This window comes from Siphateles boraxobius, unplaced genomic scaffold (assembly GCF_051911475.1).
Source record: "Siphateles boraxobius isolate OS27281-9 unplaced genomic scaffold, OSU_SipBor_1 68, whole genome shotgun sequence".
NCBI classification, from domain to species: domain Eukaryota; kingdom Metazoa; phylum Chordata; class Actinopteri; order Cypriniformes; family Leuciscidae; genus Siphateles; species Siphateles boraxobius.
In genome coordinates, this window is record NW_027509195.1 from 12,159,000 (window position 1) to 12,177,936 (window position 18,937).

At 42.0% G+C, this 18,937-nt stretch overlaps 2 protein-coding genes across 5 annotated transcripts in view; one reads left to right on the forward strand and one right to left on the reverse strand.

The window, feature by feature from the left end:
• The window catches only part of adam22 (ADAM metallopeptidase domain 22), an 82,071-nt gene that overhangs the window by 20,601 nt on the left and 42,533 nt on the right, over positions 1-18,937 (reverse strand). For all 4 annotated transcript variants that reach the window (XM_077214809.1, XM_077214808.1, XM_077214811.1 and 1 more), the window contains exons 7-14: positions 5,710-5,779; positions 5,404-5,474; positions 4,495-4,569; positions 4,274-4,345; positions 3,103-3,269; positions 2,922-3,006; positions 2,738-2,822; positions 2,559-2,610 (exon numbers count right to left, since the gene is read on the reverse strand). In XM_077214809.1, coding sequence (XP_077070924.1) covers positions 2,559-2,610; positions 2,738-2,822; positions 2,922-3,006; positions 3,103-3,269; positions 4,274-4,345; positions 4,495-4,569; positions 5,404-5,474; positions 5,710-5,779 — 677 coding nt within the window. The remainder of the gene's footprint in view (positions 1-2,558; positions 2,611-2,737; positions 2,823-2,921; positions 3,007-3,102; positions 3,270-4,273; positions 4,346-4,494; positions 4,570-5,403; positions 5,475-5,709; positions 5,780-18,937) is intronic.
• Positions 6,323-10,856, forward strand: cldn12 (claudin 12). Its single transcript, XM_077214817.1, has 3 exons — positions 6,323-6,521; positions 7,487-7,789; positions 8,784-10,856. Exons 2-3 carry the CDS (start codon positions 7,513-7,515, stop codon positions 9,527-9,529), a joined length of 1,023 nt encoding a protein of 340 aa, XP_077070932.1. The 5' UTR covers positions 6,323-6,521; positions 7,487-7,512; the 3' UTR covers positions 9,530-10,856.

Below are 18,937 nucleotides of genomic sequence, written 5' to 3' on the forward strand. Positions count from 1 at the left end.
GAAAACAGAGAACACAACATATCCTGCCACATTAACACTGGAGTTAGTGGATCAGATCGGACATGCAGGCTGTAAGGAAAATAAAACTCATCAAAACATCTATCAATGGAGAGACAGATCAACGTGAGCGTGTCTGTCTGAAAGGCCATTGATACTGGTGTTAATAACATGAGCCGTGAGAGTGTGCTGTAGCTTTCAGGAAATGATGGATATATATATATCAAACACCACCCAACTACAACATATATAATGTGCATGTTGGAACCAGAGGACTTTCTCATACTCAGAAGTTTGGACTTTTTGTCCCAATAGTCCCATATTCTCCTGATAGTGAGAAAGAGCTTAGCTTGGTGTGGAGATTACAACTCTTTTTCTCTTAGTTTATGAACTTCTACAAATGATATTCAAGTTTGAAGGAGTTGTGGAAATGTTTGCATTGATAAAAAAAAGTTAATGACTAATAAATGTGTTCTGAAACATGACTTGTGAAGAGAAGAAGCCTTTTTTTAGAAGCTAAGCACACAGCAAGACGGAGGGTGACCACACACTGAGAGTGCTGGTGTGAATTTCAGCTAACGTCCTGTCAGTAAGCCATTACATATATCAGATGACAGGTGTCAGTCACTTTTGTCATCATATTTCTGATTATCTAATTGTATTATAATTATAATGAGTTTTGTGTTTGAAGGTAGACTGTGTGTGTCTCACGCAGGCTTTATGACATTTGGCATTAGCGTGAAATCATGATTGTTTTGTTCTGAGAGTGAATGACTGCAGACAGTTTTAAACTGTTTAAAGGGGTTATATCACGGAAAATGAGTTACATACTATATCTTTCGGAACTCAACACCTCCTCTACATTCCAAAAATATATATTTTTAAACTATGCTGCAAAAACAGCTAGTTATGAAATGTTCATGGTTATAATAACCACACAAGGATGCCAAGGTGTGCATCTACTTTATATTGGCATATATAGGTTTTTTTTTGTTGCAAAAAGGCTTTTATTTAATAATGGGCTAGTTCAAACTATTTGGAACTAACAACAAATCCCCCCAAAAATGTTTAGGGGGCAGAGAGAGGGTGGCAAATACTGAAAGACCTTAGCTAATATTATCAGGAACAAAATAAAAGATTAAAAATGCATGATATGACCCCTTTAAAATGAGAGGATCCCAAAAATCCCCTCTTAATGAAACATGTCCCACTATGAGCTGTCGGAGTAATTAAGAAACCAGTGGAAAAATTTATGAGAGCACACAGGAAACTGCAGAATGTTCCAACATAATGCACTTCCACCATATTGCACTCATGACTGAATAAAATTAAGGCCATAATGCTATTAGATGGAGTGAAGGGGGCGAGGCTGAAGTGACTCAGCAGCTGACTGGTCGACAGGACACGAGCGAGAAGCATGACACAGCCAAGCGTCTGCTCACCTGCTGTCCCATTCGGGAACAAGGGGAAACGCAAAAGGTATTAAAACACACGGATAAACACAAACCAACACACACAGACGCGTACACTGTGACATGAACAAACACCTATCACATCGCATGTATCTGATCACCTCACATCACAGCATTTCTCGCATGACCACTGGGAACATTTTTGACTGCTTTAGGCATAAATACTAATTATCAGTTGAGCTTTGCTACATCTAATCATTCGATTTTTCACTTTGACACTGACAAACACGGTTTGTGAATATTAAGATTACTTAAAAATATCATGAACAGTGAAATGTCAATGTCCACATGTGAAATGTCAACAGTGGAGAGCCAAAAATAGAAAATTAGACTAAAATGATCAATAACACTTTCTCATTAAATGTTGGGATATTGTGTTCTTATTTTACACAGGAGTTCATTGGTCAGTCTCACAAAAACGTCTTATTTTACCCCAATATCAAAAAACAAAACAACAAAAACAACAACAACAAAAAAATATATATACGAATGTGTGTATATATATATATATATATATATATATATATATATATATATATATAGAAACAGGAATAAGAATTAGGTTATTTTTGGCATTACAATAATAAGAATTGATTATAGGGTGAAATGCGATTCTGAAATGTGCATATTTTGTGGAAGGTTTTGTGAGATTCACCATCACAGACTGTACTGCTAATCTGCCCACCCATCAACAGTCTGTGAGGTTCCCATGAAAATGAAAACAGGACACAGATATGAATAAGCACCGAGACAGATGAATTGATATGCCAAATTATTTAATGCCACCTAGTGGACTGTCATGAGAAATAGCATTTTAATCTGTCTCAGTTTCTTACTAGATGCCAGTTAACAACATCTGATGTGACAGAAAACGTTATGGATCAGCGAGTGGCACAAATTTCAAACACTGTTAATTTGACTACATTTAATGTAACGTTCTTAAAGCAACAAAGCACAGGAACACAGACTCAGCACAAAGCATGACAGGCTGTTTTAGTAAGACTAATATGCATTTCCAATAGGGTCTCAAAACTTAAGTGAGTTATGTGTGTTAGGAGATCTGGGAAATCTTCTTTATTAGAAACTTACCCAACATCATCCATTATGCAGCCAGACCATTTATCTTCACACTTGCACTCTCCTGTGTGGGAAAGACGGATTACAGTGGAAAATCTATGAGAGTCTGTATATGTGAGTACTCCTCTGTTTACTGCCAAAGTACACACATGAAAAATATAAAGGTTAGTATAAGAAATGAGAACACTAACCGTTTAAAATGCGTTTCTTATCAGAAAAGATGCCGATATTTTGTCCCAGTGACTGAGCGAGAGTTATGGCCATTTCCTTTCCATACTAACAAATCAGGAAAAAACACCCAAATAAAATACCTTTGATACTGACAAACTTCATTTTCATTACTGAAAAGGATCTTCCATAACCACAACCACGAACCTCATTGACTCCGCCTCCTTTTGTGAGCGAGCAGACTCCGCCCATGTATGAAGCTCCTCCCCAGTTGCTATGGAAACGGTTGCCCCTGGAGGCAGACAGAAAACTCATTAGAAATGTCCTTTCACTTGATCATAAAAATAATGTCTGCTGTGTGTATGTGTGTGTTTTCTTTATAACTCACGAGAAAAGGTGAACGGAGTCACACTTTTCTTTAATAAAGTCTCTTCGGTACTTCATAAACTCTCGTAATGTCACCATGGGGTCATCGTTGATGTTAAACCTGTTGTCTGCCGCCCACGTTTCCATTGCAACCAAGACAATTCTAGTGTTGAGTTGCTCTTTGAAATACTGCAGATACAAAAAGATTATGTCTTTATTAACAACAGGTGAATAAAGAATTGTAATAATTACATCTCTTCCATGTAATTCTGAATCCAAAGGACAAATGTGACGACTGCAGAATGATGGATCTTTTTCTTTCTAGAGCTCATTTTGACATAATGAACAACAGACTGAAGCAGCCAGATGCCAGCTGTCTTTCACGAGAGAGAGAGAGATGGAGGAATGTTTATGGCACTGTCAAGGGCAGACAGACTGACAAACAAGCAGATAAACCAGCTCATGACAAGAGTGTCAGCCTGCTCTATTTGTCTTGAGAAACTGATGAGGATCAGCCTTCTGCAGTTATAATATTATTTGTATAATACATACATACTAATACATTTACAATGTAAGTCATTCTGGATTTAGACCACAATATCAGCCTGATTTTGGCACGATTCATTTGACGTAGGGTGTTGTATGTGCATGTGGACGCAAGAATAGATAGTTTTATCTCATTCCGATCGTTTTATCGAATTTTATCATAGTGGACGACAACCAATGCCGCATCTGTAATGTTTCACAACATCCCGACAGAAGCATGGATATTCTGTTCTCCACAACAGGTTTAGTCACATCTGTGACGTTGACCAGTAGGAGCACAGAAGCTCTTGTGTACATAGTTTTCAAACATGGCGAAACGAAAGAAAGACAATGGTATTGGTTCTGGTAGGGGGAATTATGCAATGGAGGAAAGCAATGGCAACAATAATCCTGCCTTTATGATGTTTCCTCGACGGACTACCATGACAAGTTGTTAAAGATGGCAAGCGATGACTGGTCGTTATATCTGGTCGTGATATGTTTCTTGTTCATGACACAACAAGGATTTAGGAGTCAAAATTGCATAATCTGACACAGTGAGTATCGTAACAGACATTTTGATTGTGTAGGCTTAACCCAGCATAAAACCATAAATAATTTGAATTAATAAAAAAGACTGTTAAATGTATATAATATGAGCAACTTACCAGATCAGCCATATTTACAACAGACTTGGCATAGTTGTTTGTTTGTCCAACGGAAAGGCGATGCTTCTTGTACTGGAGAAAAAATGAACGTGACTGCATAATAAAATTAATGCATTACAGTCATAAGAAAAAAAAAACAATGATAAATTGCATAGAACACTGGACTTGATCATCTAGGCTGGTTAATAATTAGGTCAATCATTGACTGTCACTCATCTTACCATTAAATGATCATTTATGACCATCAGCTCTACATATTTGGTCTCATCTGCAACACTCCGTGGATTTCGGGATATCTGTGTGAGAAATTCGACATTGTGCATTATTTTCCTGTAGTTTAAGGCTCTGATGAGTTCTGAGATAGTGACAAGGGATGAGATCTGGAATCAATTCCAATTTAGGATTTCTGGTTCCCTTATGATTACATAAATGATTCTTTGAGTAGTTTTGAAGAAGAAATAAACTATTAAAAAGTGTGGAAAGTAGTCTTAATGCATTCAATACTATCAGCAGCCTGTTATGAAATCTTAACAAAGCATAATAATTAAAAAATAACTTTTAATTCCAAAAAACAATGTATCACACGTTCAGTCTCACATGCACCAACACATTTTCACGACAACAGCAAAGTTTAAAGTGGCACAGATGCGCATACTGCAATTTTATTCATATTTTGTTATAGCGTTCCATCAACATAATTAGAAGAATGCAGAATAAACATCACGTCCTTCTATTCGAATATTTTTTTTAAAAGGAAACTGTTTTGAATTAGAACTGTTCTCGACTCCCAAACCTAGTGACAAACACGTTTCATATCCTCACCCTGCAGCACGCAAAACATGCTTACTGCAGAGGAACAGCTGATCTATACATTACTGCCATACAGCCCTGCTCTAAATATTTCATGAGAGGAGCAGAGATGGCGAGAAAAAGAGACAGACGAAACAGAGAGAGAGAGAGAGAGAGAGAGAGAGAGAGAGAGAGAGAGAGAGAGAGAGAGAGAGAGAGAGAGAGAGAGAGAGAGAGAGAGAGAGAGAGAGCAGAACTTACAACAGCAATGAAATCACAATCAGAATGAATACTCAGACACACACAATGTCCCACAAGTGTTTTGAACACAGTACACACACCTGTCTCTTTTTCCTCCTGTGGGCGGCACTGAACAGTGGAGGGTTCTGGAATGGTGACTCTGCCAGATGAACTTAAACAAACATTAACTATCAGTATGGACAGTTGAACACAGAGTGTATGCAAACTAAACTAACTAATTTTTCTATATTAATGATCCCCCATGGACCCTGATTTATAGTGTATACATAAAATATATATATATATATATATATATATATATATATATATATATATATATATATATATATATATATATATATATATATATATAATGGTTGAAACCCGAACAGGAGAATGGTCCATACCTGCAGAAATGAAGTCCTCTGGGGTGTCCAAACTATGAGACTGATAAATCATGTGCACATGAACCTCCTCCTACAGAGAGGAAATATGATTATGTGTCAAATACTCCCACATAACACTTAGTGAATTTGATGAGGCACAGTGCTCAATCTGTATAAGAGATAGAGAGCACATTTAATAAATCAAAAGTCAGATTTCCAAATGTATTAATTACAATGTTTGTTGGCCTAAACAAATGTAACTTAATATTTATAATGTATTGTATGTAACATTTTTGCTGTTTAGTTAGTTTACCAAAAATATATTTTGTGTGCCCAAATTTATATAGAAATATAACCAAATATATAACCACCCAACGAAGTATTCACAAGTGTGACAGCAAGTTTATTGTATAGAAATGGGCAAGACAATTTAAATAAGGTGCAATAAATAAAAATGTATAATGATAAATATTTTGACTACCGTTTTTTGCAGGCGCCAAAATAAAATACAGTTTGATTTAAGCGAGAAGAAACTCCAATCTGCGTCGGTGAAAATAACAACAAAATTGCCTTTTTAAATGCCACTGTATGCTTCGCACAGTTATTTTGCAATATTTATCCAGCCTATGTAGCCAGTTACACTAAGAACGATATACGCATGTGAGCGCGCACGTGACGTCATGCAGCACCGCACCCGCACAGTGAGTTCTGCGCGCTCCTGAGAGTCCTTATAAACACAACACGACTGTACGGGGCCGCTGAGGATCACCAATTGTGTGAGAAAATGACAGTCATATCACCAAAAGAGTCTTTTAAAATTCACTGTTAACCAGGTAAGTTATGTGTGAGATATATTGATCCTGATAGCGTCACTAAGATTAAATTATTGGGCAACAGGTTGTATCGTAAAGTTAGCAGTTAGCTGAAATTAGCTAGTTAGCGCTCGAATATACTCTTGCATAAATCATAACCAAACAACATCTGGAATTAAAACAAACCGTAAACCTAAACATCGATGTTGAGCCCGTGAAATACAGAAAAAATAGCTTCAATAGAAGTAATATATCGCTTGTGATAAACTGATACATTCAGTAAGAAACTCCTGACAGAGATGCGATTGTCTCACATCTATTGTTGTAACGTTAATGACATTTACACAGACACGTACATTTACTCTCCATATACGGACTACACGTCTATTGTACATAAACTCAAAGACATTTATTGTATTCTACATACACTCTACTTTTAGGTACATAACTTACATTAACACTTACAGTATATAAGTTACACACTCGTACTTAACACGACATGTTTAAGCAATGCAATCATCACTTAAACCTTTTTTGACTCATCTTTAATGTATGTCTGTGTCTGTGAGGGAGGGTATATTACAGTAAGATTTCCAGTAGTCAAGTCACCTTTATTTATATAGGGCTTTATACAATACAGATTGTTTCAAAGCAACTTTACAGTGATAACAGGAAAATTATGCATTTTGAATGCAAGTCAGTTCAGTGTTGATTCAGTTCTGTTGTAAAGATCATCAATTATTAAATTAGTTCATTTCATCTATAAGGCAGTTCTGCAAAAAATGATGTCATTGTCCAGCTCAGTTCAGTTCTCATACCACAGTACAGTACTGTAGTACAGTACACCTTTCGTATTTCCATGCACTGGTAGCCTAATTAAATTTTGAATTTCTAAGCAAACTTTTGCAAATGACTCAAAACATGTTACCCTTTCTCTCTTCATTCTTCTTGATTAACAATTTCCTTTCTTATCTCTTCCCCACAAGGATTCCAGTTTTTCCTGATTCCAGCCATGTCTTGTCGTGACATTCACGCCACCAATGCCTTCGCCTTAATCGTTGCGATGCTGTCGGTCGGTGGGTTGACCGTCGCTACGCTCATTCCTCAGTGGAGAACCACACGCCTGCTTACCTTCAACCGCAATGCGAAAAACGTGACTGTGTACGACGGCCTGTGGACCAAGTGTGTGCAGCGAGATGGTTCTACGGGTTGCTATTACTTTGATGCGGACTGGTACTCTAAAGTAGATCAGTTGGACCTCAGACTGCTACAGTTCTGTTTACCTGCTGGTAGGTGCTCATGATGTGTTCAGTGACTTTGCTTGTCAGTTTATAGGGCCGTGTGTGTGTGTTATCTGTTTTAATTTTTTCTGGATTCCATTTTAATGGTTTAATATCATTTTTGAAATCAGAATAATGTCTAATCTTTTTAATTCATAAAACATCAATATATACAATTATAATTTATTAACATTTTAACCATAATAGTTCCCTATGAAATGTTTTTCTTTTTTATTTTGTTGTCTGCATTTTTCTGGATTCTGTTTATGATCTTATACACATTTATTAACAAAAATGGTGGCAGGTATATGATTGCATAATAAATCATTTAAAATAAAAAAGATCAAATAAAATGTTAACAAATTAATTTTTTGGCAAACTGTTGCTGCACAACAGGTTTACTTTTTAAATTAAAACAATTAAAAAAAATGAAAAATTGTGATATTCCTTAAATGTTTTTTTAACTGTATTAATATTATTGTAATTATTTTGAGAAGTACATTCTACTGTACAACAGTAATATATTATTGTCATAATTTTCTTTACTTTTCTCAAAGTTAAACAACTTATTTTGGTGGATTGCAGTTTTGAGTGTCAGTGTGTGACGCTAGTTTGATCAAATGAAATGGTGAAATACAGGTGCAGTGACTCTGAAGGTGTTCATATCCTCGTATAGTGAAATGGCAGACACTGAAAACACCATGAGCATCACGCATGCTTCAAAGTGTGTAGTAGAGGAATCTAGTCTGTGTGAATGAGCGGCGCAGTTTCACATTTCAGAATTTCACAATTCACATGCAGACCTCATTTTTAAATGGCAGTCTTTTTGTGATTTAATATTCACAGACACAAGTCCATATCACAGTTTAATTAAGTGTACAGCTCGACAAATTTTGCCACTTATGACTGAATTCCACAATTCCTTCTACATTTTCTGTATCGAGGAAATCACAGGGCCCCAAGTTTATTCTTAAATATTGACGTCAACCTCTTCTCTGCACAGGTCTGCTGTTTTCCAGCTTGGCTCTTCTGCTCTGTCTCACTGGCATGTGTAAAACCGCTTGCTGCTCCAAAACTCCTGATGACATCAAGAACTCGCGCTGCTTGGTCAACAGTTCAGGCTGCCACCTAGTCGCTGCGATGCTTCTGTTTCTAGGTGGGGCCATCGCCATGCCACCCTCCGTCTGGTTCCTGTTCCACACTCGCGACCTCAATGAGCGCTACGAAAATCTGTTTGCCGTTGAGTTTGGGGTGTATGTGGCCATCGGCAGTGCTGGTGGTCTGATCTTAGCTGCTCTGCTGATGTTCATGTGGTATTGCATGTGTAAAAAACTGCCTTCACCCTTCTGGCTACCTCTCCCTGAAGTGCCCTTAATGGCCAACAGCCCCTCTGCACAGCCCCTCATGACCAACGGCTTGCCTTCTCCCATGATATACGCCCCCCAGAACTTCCCTCCTGCTGTTTTGGATGCCCCCGCTTTTATCCCAGCACAGGGGTACCAACCTGTACCGACACAGCCTATGCCGCCTCACATCTATATGCAACAGATGTCTGTGCCTGATGGTTATGGCTCAGAAGTTGGAGCTTCACAAGCATATAGCTATGCCCCCTCTCAAAGCTACGCACCTTCTCAGGGATACGCCCCCTCGCAGAGCTACGCCCCCTCACAGAGGTATGCTGGGCACCGCTATTCCACACGCTCCCATATGTCAGGCATTGAGATTGACATTCCTGTCCTTACAGACTGACACTGAGTTGGGTTGTTCACAGTTGTTTTAAATCAGAGAGGTCAATCTGTTATTGTTTTTCTATTAATTAGAAAATAGCTGTGATGGGCAGTTTGAAGTGAACAAAATGGTAATATTGAAAGAAACGCCTTTATTCACTTGATGTAGCAGGTGCCTCTTAGTTATAGCACTGACAATAGCCAAAAAGGGAAAAATGGTCATAAAAGCAATAACACAAGTGGAATTACGAAGTTGAGCATCACTTTCTTAATGTGCTTCATTCTTAAAACACAAGCAAAATACATTTCTGTGTAAACTGTTCATAATTTCATTGAGTATGTTGCATTCAATTTAGTGTGACTGGTTTGTTTGATTTACAGAGAAAATATTTTTTTTTAAATTTTGCTCATGTTTCATATCCCTGATGTCTTTATTATGTCTTTTAAACCTCAATACTAACTCTCAACTTATTGTTGATGTTAAGCACTGTATTAACTTGTTAGTGAATTTGTCTACTAATATTTAAATGTGATAATTAGAAAGAGATGCAACCTACATTGACTGCTTACACTCATCTCTGTGGCTTGCATTAATGTCTTTGCCATGAAGTTCCACATTTGTGGTTTAGAGAATACGTTGTTATATTGTTCTAAATTCTAATACCTGAACATGTTTTTTTTGCTTTGTGTGGTGGTTACATGACAATATGTGAAGGATAAATAATTGTTACCTGCTGTGTTTATTATTATGTTTGAAATTGATAGAAACTTTTCTTTTAAGTTCAGTTCTGTTTTCAGTTTAAAAATGGTCAAAATGCTAAATGAACACTGACATTTTTGTGTCTTTTTATACATTGAAGAAGAGTTTGCAGGTTTTAGAAAAGGACCTTGTAGTTTAACTCATGTTACTCGTTTCTGCCTGATGCCTTTGAAAATTTTAACTACTCTTATCAAGACTACTTCCACTTTTTGATTTATGTGTAATAATGAGCCTTATATGGGCAACATACTTTTAATGAAACGCATTACATTCCAGTCTCTTCTTTTTAGTGCAAATGTTTTTGTTGTTGCTTTTTAAAGGTCTCACACCAGAGAAGTCACCGCAATGTAACTCATAGTAATGTTTGTTTACTGTTATTGTTATGTAATAAGAGAAAACACTAATGTCTTAAAAACAAATATTTTGTCTTACAATGCCTATGAAATATTGCACAGATCTATTTCATTTGGCCTTTTTCTGCAAAGCTCTGTTGCAAAATGTTAATTTTAATTAATGTTTTTTTACATAGTATATGGACTACTAATGTCGTGAATGCTCTCTTTATTAAAATGCAATTTATTGAATGACATATTCTGCTTCGACACAAAATTGCTTTAATTGGGTAAACATACTTGTAGACAGTGCTGGGCAGATTACTTACAAAATTATCTGTTACTGAATACATGATTAGTAATGTAATCTAGATTACAAATTTTAGGTAATTTATTCTGACTACTTTTAGATTACTTTTATATGACTTTTGATCCAACTTGTTTCAAATATTTCCCAAACTGGGGTTAATGAAAGAACTATAGGGGGATTGTGAGTTGATGAAAAGATAATTATTAATTAAATCATAAAACATTTTAATTAAAGTGAATGAATTATTTTAAAATAAAAACTATGAAAATAAAATATTTGATATTTTAGGATTTGTCAAGTTTGGGAATCCCTGCATTACATAAGCAAACAATAATAAACATGAAAACATTACACATTCAAAGTGTTCTAGGTTTTAAATATTTTTGTCCAAATCAACATAGTGATTTGTCCAAATCACTATGTCTAAATCAATAAGGTCACTGAATATGATTTAGACATAGTGTTTGGTATCTTGCTGATTTATTCATCTCATACATGGTGTAATTGTGTCCCCAATTTAGAAGCATCACAAATGTATTTACATGGCCATGAAGCTAAACGATATGACACAATTGAATTTTTTTTAAAGAAAACTTTGAAAGAGTAAAAAGAATAATTAGTGAGAATCAACAAATTACAAATAATTTAATGCCATTGTGTGAATATATGTAATCATGTAATCCATAAAAGATAACTAATCTGATTATGAGAATTTGATAATGTAATAATTATAAATACAACATTTTTGGAATCTGATTACACAATCCAGATTAAATGTAATCAGTTACTACCCAGCACTGAGTTATTTATTGACTATTCATGATATGTGCTTAAATTTTATATTTCTATTAAAGCTCAAAAGTTGAGGTTAGAATATGTTTGTCAAAATATCAAAAAACATTAAGATAAAAATTACATTGGAAGCAAAGCAAGAAAAAAATATTGATTATAATTCAATAAAAGTTTTATGAATAAATATTGGTTAAACCAATTGGGTATCCAATATTTGTGTGTTCTATGTATTTTATGCTTGGTAGAGTACAATGTCGAAAGCATGGGGACATGCTAAATTCATGCAAATTCTACTGAAATCATATGAAAGTTGCTTCTCTCGAGTACTATTTTTTTTATATGCAGCGTTGCTCCCTATGTAGAGTGTTTTAAAGGTGCAATCACATTTACCATTGTTTGGCAAATTATAGTGGGCAAAATCCAGCAATTTTAAAGGAAATCCATTCAATAGGGATTTTCACAGGAGGGTGGAAAATTTACCCACACAAAATTTGAATTTGCCACGACCAACAGAAAGCTGCTCAATTTGAAAGTGTCTTCTTTGTGAGCTGTACATATACTGTGGCAATCAATGAGTGCCATCAACTGAATGGTTTCCAGCATTCTTTAAAATATCTTCTTTTGTATTCAAGAAGAAAGAAACTCATACAGATTTGGAACGTCATGAGGGTGAGTAAATAATGACAAACGTTTTGCGTGAACTATCCCTTTAAATCAATCACTTATGAGGATCCATTTCAGGATGCTGCTTCGTAAAAGTTAGCAAGGCTCACTAGGTTTTGGAACAGAGCCAGTCAGTCTCAAGACATTAAACAATAGCTGACATAACATATCCAACAACTCCAAAATTTTACAATTAAATCAATGCATTTGGCAGAAACTTCTATCCATAGTGACTTACAGTGCATTGGAGGCAGGTTTATCAGGCATTTATGTCGCTGAGCTACAGGAACACCACATTCATGCACGGAGTGCTGCCAGTGGGGAATATCAGTGCACTAGATAAAAAAGACGAGGGAGACACAGACCTCGTTTCTGAGGAGGCTGTTCTGCTCCACCCCCATAAACTCGCGTATGAGAAGCAGCATTTTGTGAAGGATTAGCCTTATAACGCAGATGGCCTATCAGATGTATTGGCTTAAAATAAGATGGGGTTTTCTGTATTGGATCAGAGGAGGGGGGATGTGTGTTCTCTTGGGGACTAGATCATGAATAGAAAGCAGGTTGGGGGTTGGCACACTTTCTTTCTTTTTTTGGAAAGTGTGTTAAGGATGTTAAGGGGGTGGGGTGGGGTGCCCGCTGCCCCATTCCTGAGACAATCTCCCACCCCCAACACTATCCGGCAAACGTAAGATTGATTTAATTGCATATATCAATATTAGAATTTTATTTAATAATTACAAATTAAATTTGTGATCCAGAGAATAAGTTTGGCATCACAAACAACTACAATAAATTTGGGAGCACCTCAATGTATCTTAAAAGTGCTTATTTTTTTATATATATATATATATATCTGTATTTGCCATTACTGCCTTAACCTTAATAACTTAACATTAACCAGAATTAAATCCCTGTTAAAATTTGTATTATTAACACGTCTCCGTTCCCTGTACTCAGGGAACGAGGGTTACATACGTAACTGAGACGTTCCCTTTCGTCCTGGGAACTTCGACGTGTCGTCAGGGGAGTTCCCTGACGAATTGGGATCCCTAATAACGCTGGCCCCTTCCAGCACCCGGCAAGCTACCCTGCAGTAGTTTCTTGAAATAAGTTGCGGGAGCTAGCACGGGAAACACACTGCTGTTCCGCAAGACCCGCACAGTGGATATTGGATAACACTGGGAAAGCGTTCCCTCAAGAGAGGAGGGAACGCTGCGGAAGCCCCAGCCTGACTGAGGAAGGCCAGGAATACACATATGTACTAGCCCGAAGGAATAGTGAAACATATGGCAGTCCCTGAGGTAGTCCCAATCCACGGGGAAGTGGGAGCGTACTCAACAGGGACGACGAACGATTCCGTCAAGGGTAAGACACAGCTGAACTGCACGTGGCATCATGGGTCACAATAGAAACCACTGGAGCACCCAGTCTACTAGCAACTCCTTACTAGAGGTAGCAGACCTGGTGCCGGGCGGTCCGCCACGCCCAGCACCGAGGGGTGAAGGAGGAACTCACGAGGCTCACCGAAATAGGGCGCCAACGGAGCAAGGAACGCACGTATCCGCTGCGAGGCGGAGTGGCGTAGCAAGCCGACACAACCTATTCCCTCGACCCACTGGCTGTAGCCAGAACTCGGGAGGAAACAGGTTCCACACGAAGGCTATAGAACCTAGCGAACGTGTTCGGTGTCGCCCAGGCCGCAGCTCTACCGATGTCTGTCAGCGAGGCGCCTTGAGCCAAAGCCCAGGAAGCGGCAACACCTCTAGTGGAGTGAGCACGCAACCTGGGAGGACAAGGCTCACCCATATGCTCGGGTGATAGCATCCACTAACCAGTGGGCTAACCTCTGCTTGGAGTAGGCCTTCCCCTTCTGCTGGCCTCCGTAACAGACAAAGAGCTGATCTGAGTGATGTTCACTACCTGGTCCACGAAGGGAGTGGTAGGAACCTTGGGCACATATCCGAGCCGGGTCTCACCCGGCCCGAACTCTAGGCACGATTCGTCCATCGAAAAAGCCTGCAGATCCCTGACCCTCTTGAAGGAGGCCAATGGTAACAGGAGCGCTGTCTTAATGGACAGGATATTAAGCTCTACTGCCAGCAAAAGCTAAAAGGGTCTACCACTGCCTGTGGTAGACCACCTAGAACCTCCGCTTCCCGTCCAGGGACCAGACATGGAGTTTCCAGAGGTCTGGACGCGGGAGCCATAGAGTGCCCCGTCTCTGAGAAAGAAGGTCCTTCCTCAGAGGAATCGGCCAAGGAGGGGCTGTAGCGAGGAGCATGAGTTCCGTGAACCAAGTCCTGGTGGGCCAACACGGCGCCACTAGAAGGACCTGCTCCTCGTCCTCCCTGACCTTGCACAGAGTCTGTGCAAGAAGGCTCACTGGGGGAAACGCATACTTGCGCAGGACCCGGGGCCGGCTGTGAGCCAGGGTGTCCGTGCCGAGGGTTCCCTCGGTCAGGGAGTAAAACCACTGGCAATGGGTCGTGTCTGGAGACGCAAACAGATCTACCTGTGCGGCTCCGAAGACACTCCAAATCAGCTGGACCGCCTGGGGATGGAGTCGCCATTATCCTGGCAGGGGAGGCAATCGCGAGAGCTCGTCTGCCACACGGTTGAGCTCCCCTGGAATGTGAACGGCACGAAGCGACCTCAGATGCTTCTGACTCCATAGGCGAGTCACGACATGCGACGGGAGCGTAGACCACCTAGATGCTTGAAATACGCAACGGTCGCAGTGCTGTCCGTACGGACCAGTATGTGCCTGTGTCTGAAAAACCCCTTGAGGCGACGCAGGGCTAGACGTACTGCTTGCAACTCTAGGCAGTTAATGTGCTAATGCAGTTGAGGCCCCGTCCACAGAACTGAAACTGCATGCCCTTTGTACGTGGCCGCCCACCCGGTGGCAGAGGAGTCCGTGAAAAGCACAGTAAGCCTGGAAACCTGGACTAGGGGCACTCCAGCCCGTAGAAACGCAGGATCTGACCACGGGGACAAGGTTTGGCGACAGTGCGGGGTCACTTTGACCCGGAACGTGCCGCTGTGCCACGCCCACCACGGGACTCGATCGTAAAGCCAGCGCTGAAGCGGTCTCATATGTAACAGGCCGAGCGGCGTTACTGCGGCTGCCATATGCCCCAGGAGCCTCTGAAATTGTTTCAGTGGAACCGCTGTCCTGCCTCGAAAGGACCTGAGGCAGGTGAAAACTGACTGGACGTGTTCCTCCGTGAGGCACGCAGTCTGGGCGACCGAGTCCAGCTCCATAGAGAGATAAGAGATCCTCTGCACGGGGCAGAGTTTGCTCTTGTCCCAGTTGACCTGGGGCCCCATCCGGCTGAGATGCCGGAGCACCATGTCCTTGTGATCGCACAACACATCCCGCGAGTGAGCTAGAATGAACCAGTCGTCGAGATAGTTGAGAATGCGAACGCCTTGTTCTCTCATGGGAACAATGGCCGCCTCCGCGACTTGCGTGAAGACACGAGGCGACAGGGCCTGCCCGAAGGGTACGCTCGACCGTCGAAATCAAACCGAAGAAAAGGTCTGTGTCGAGGGAGAATCGAGACGTGGAAGTACGCGTTCTTCAGGTCGATCGCTGCAAACCAATCCTGGGGACGGATGCACTCGAAAATGCGCTTCTGCATAAGCATTTTGAACGGGAGTTTGTGCAGGGCCCGATTCAAAATACGCAGGTCCAGGATTGGCCTTAACCCACCGCCTTTCTTGGGTACAATGAAGTAGGGGCTGTAAAACCCAGACCTCATCTCGGCAGGAGGGACCGGCTCTATCCCGTCCTTCGCCAGCAGGACATCGATCTCTTTCCTCAAGACAGGGGCATCCACCGACCGCACACGGGTGAAGTGGACGCCCCTGAACTTGGGCGGCCGGCATGCAAACTGAATTGCATAGCCGAACCGGATGGTGCGGATGAGCCAAAGGGACGGACCCGGAAGCGCTAGCCAGGCTTCCAGATAGCGTCCCAATGAACCCACCTGGACCACCAGCGTACCCGCGGAGGGGCAGCGAGGTGGAAGACAGGGACCTGGCTCTGGTGGCGTTGTAGCGACCGAGAGCGGCGGTCTGGGTGCGCCTGACACCAACCTGCTTCCACCGAGGGGCAGACGGCAGAGAAGGCTCGTGGGCGTTCTGCTGTGGACTGCCCGGTGGCGAGGGGAGGGGGAGAGACGAGGAACGAGGCCCTGACTGTCTCTGCGCCTCCGGGCCCAGCTGCAGACCGGAGCGACGCAGCCGAGGCTGCGTCACTGCTATCTGCAAGCTGGGGAGAGGGGAACGGGAGTGGTGCAGCTCGGGGGTGGCACGCACTGCCATTCTGACCCTCTCGGACGGAGGAAACTGGTCTTATTATACTGCCAGTCTCGACCGTGAGGGGAAACGAGGGACGAGGCCCGGGGGCATCGAGTCCTGGTTTCCCCTCACCCAGCGAGAGACGAGAGTGACAAGGCCGTAGCCCTCACTGCCATCTGAGCGCTGGGGCCCGTGAACGACTCAGAGGAAGTGGACTGCTCAAACTTTGGGTACCGCTGATACAGCGGCGGAACAGAAACGAAATTCTCCACCCGGCCCTCCCCCGGGGGAAGGAGTGGTGATGACACGCACTCCCAAAGAGCAGATCGTCACATACTCTGGGTCGCTCCTCTCAGGGTTGCTTTCCTTCCCTTTGCTGGGGAAAAACAAACTCCGAGCGGGCTGGCTTTGAGGTGCTTCTGGACCACCAGTGTGGACATCGTCTAACCGAAAGCCAGTGCTGTGACTAATCACGGTCAGTCACTAAGCACAGCTCAACCCCGAGTTAGAACTACGCACGTGCAGTGGTAGTGAGTGAGGAAAAACTTCTGCAGATTTAGGCATGTTTGGCTTGCCATATTGGCACCAAAATGCTTCCATACTGGCAAAATTCTTCACACACATCCAGGCACTTTAGAACAGCCCAGGAACGTGTGGCTGTTAAGTCTGAATCAGCATGAGAACACAACATTATAGTAGGAACTCAGCATCATTTTCAGAGTATAACAGCCCTCTCTCCGATGTAGCGATCGACATCTGTCCTCCCTGGGGCCCCAAATGAAATGCTTGGTCCCTCATGAGAAGGACCAGAATCCCATCTGAAAGTCTCGACGGCACACGGCACGCTGAGCGGCTCAAGCCCTTACGAGAAAGGGGAGACGAGCAGCGTGCCGACGTGGTCATGCACTCCTGAGAGAACATGATTAGGCATGTGAAACAGTGATTATGCATGTGAAACAGTGATCGTGGCCGTCAACCAGGAGGGCAAGATAGTGACCGTGGCCATCGCTTCGATGACACACGGCACGCTGGGCGCTCAAGCCTTCAGGCAGGGCGAACAACGTGCCGACGTGGTCATGCTCTCATAAGATAGCATAAACCACCCACGAACACAGTCTCAGCATGTTTGCGATGGGCTAGAGGAGTGAGTGGTTCGTGCTCACTGAAACCCTCAGATCACCAATGTTATTCGCCAAAGTAGCCCTCCTCTGGTGCACCAGAAGAGAAACTAGATCGGGAAATAAGCAAAGGGACTCACCTCATAGAGGCACGCGAGTCTTGATCTTGACCGCGCATCTTGAGCGCCAAATGACGCGCGCTGGGTTGCCGTGACAACCCAATGAATTAATGAATGGCACACGGCACGCTGAGCGGCTCAAGCCTTTACGAGAAAGGGGAGACGAACAACTTGCCGACGTGGTCATGCACTCCTGAGAGAACATGAACCACCCACGAACGTAGTCTCACATACTGATTAGGCAGGTGAAACAATGAACGTGGCCGTCAAATAAGGACAGGAAACGATCGCATCCAGAAACACACGAGTGAAACGTCATCCTGAAAAGGACGCGATCTTCACTCGTGTTGCTCTTTCAGGAAGAAAGTACTCTCTCTATCGTGCTGAAGCACACAGGGACCCAACGCGGCAACACAGCGGGGAAACTGCAAGCCCGCTGTGCGCACTCAACCGTTTACCAGCTGTGAAAACAGCTTTTGAATTAAAAGCACATAGACGCAGACAGGAACCGCGCGGTCGCTGAAACGCCATCTCACCAACACAGAGAGATCCCCTCCCGAAACAGCAGACTCGTAGCCGTAAGAAAAATACAATCTTAAAGCTCACTCACTCAGAGAGGACACAATCGGTCGGCTCCGAAGCTAAAAGCATTGCGCAATGTTCACTTCCGCCTTTTATACCTACGCTGGTAGGCGGGTCGCGGAATACAAATCTTGCATGCCAATTTTCATTGGCTCGTTTTAATTCATTCGAAGGGAATTGGTCTCCCTAGCGTGATCCCAATTTGTCAGGGAACTCCCCCGACGACACGTCGGAGTTCCCAGGACGAAAGGGAACACTCATTTTACCTGGTCAAAAACAGTTCTGTTTTCAACACGCTGTTTCAGTGCATATGCCTTTAAATGATAATGAGCTTTGCTCACTCCGCCCCTCTGTTCTTTGGGGCGTTTTGACAACGCACGTGGAGTGTTGCCTTGACAACAGTTGAGGGCATATTTTGGAGAAAGAATGGCAGTGCTCCTAGGACACAT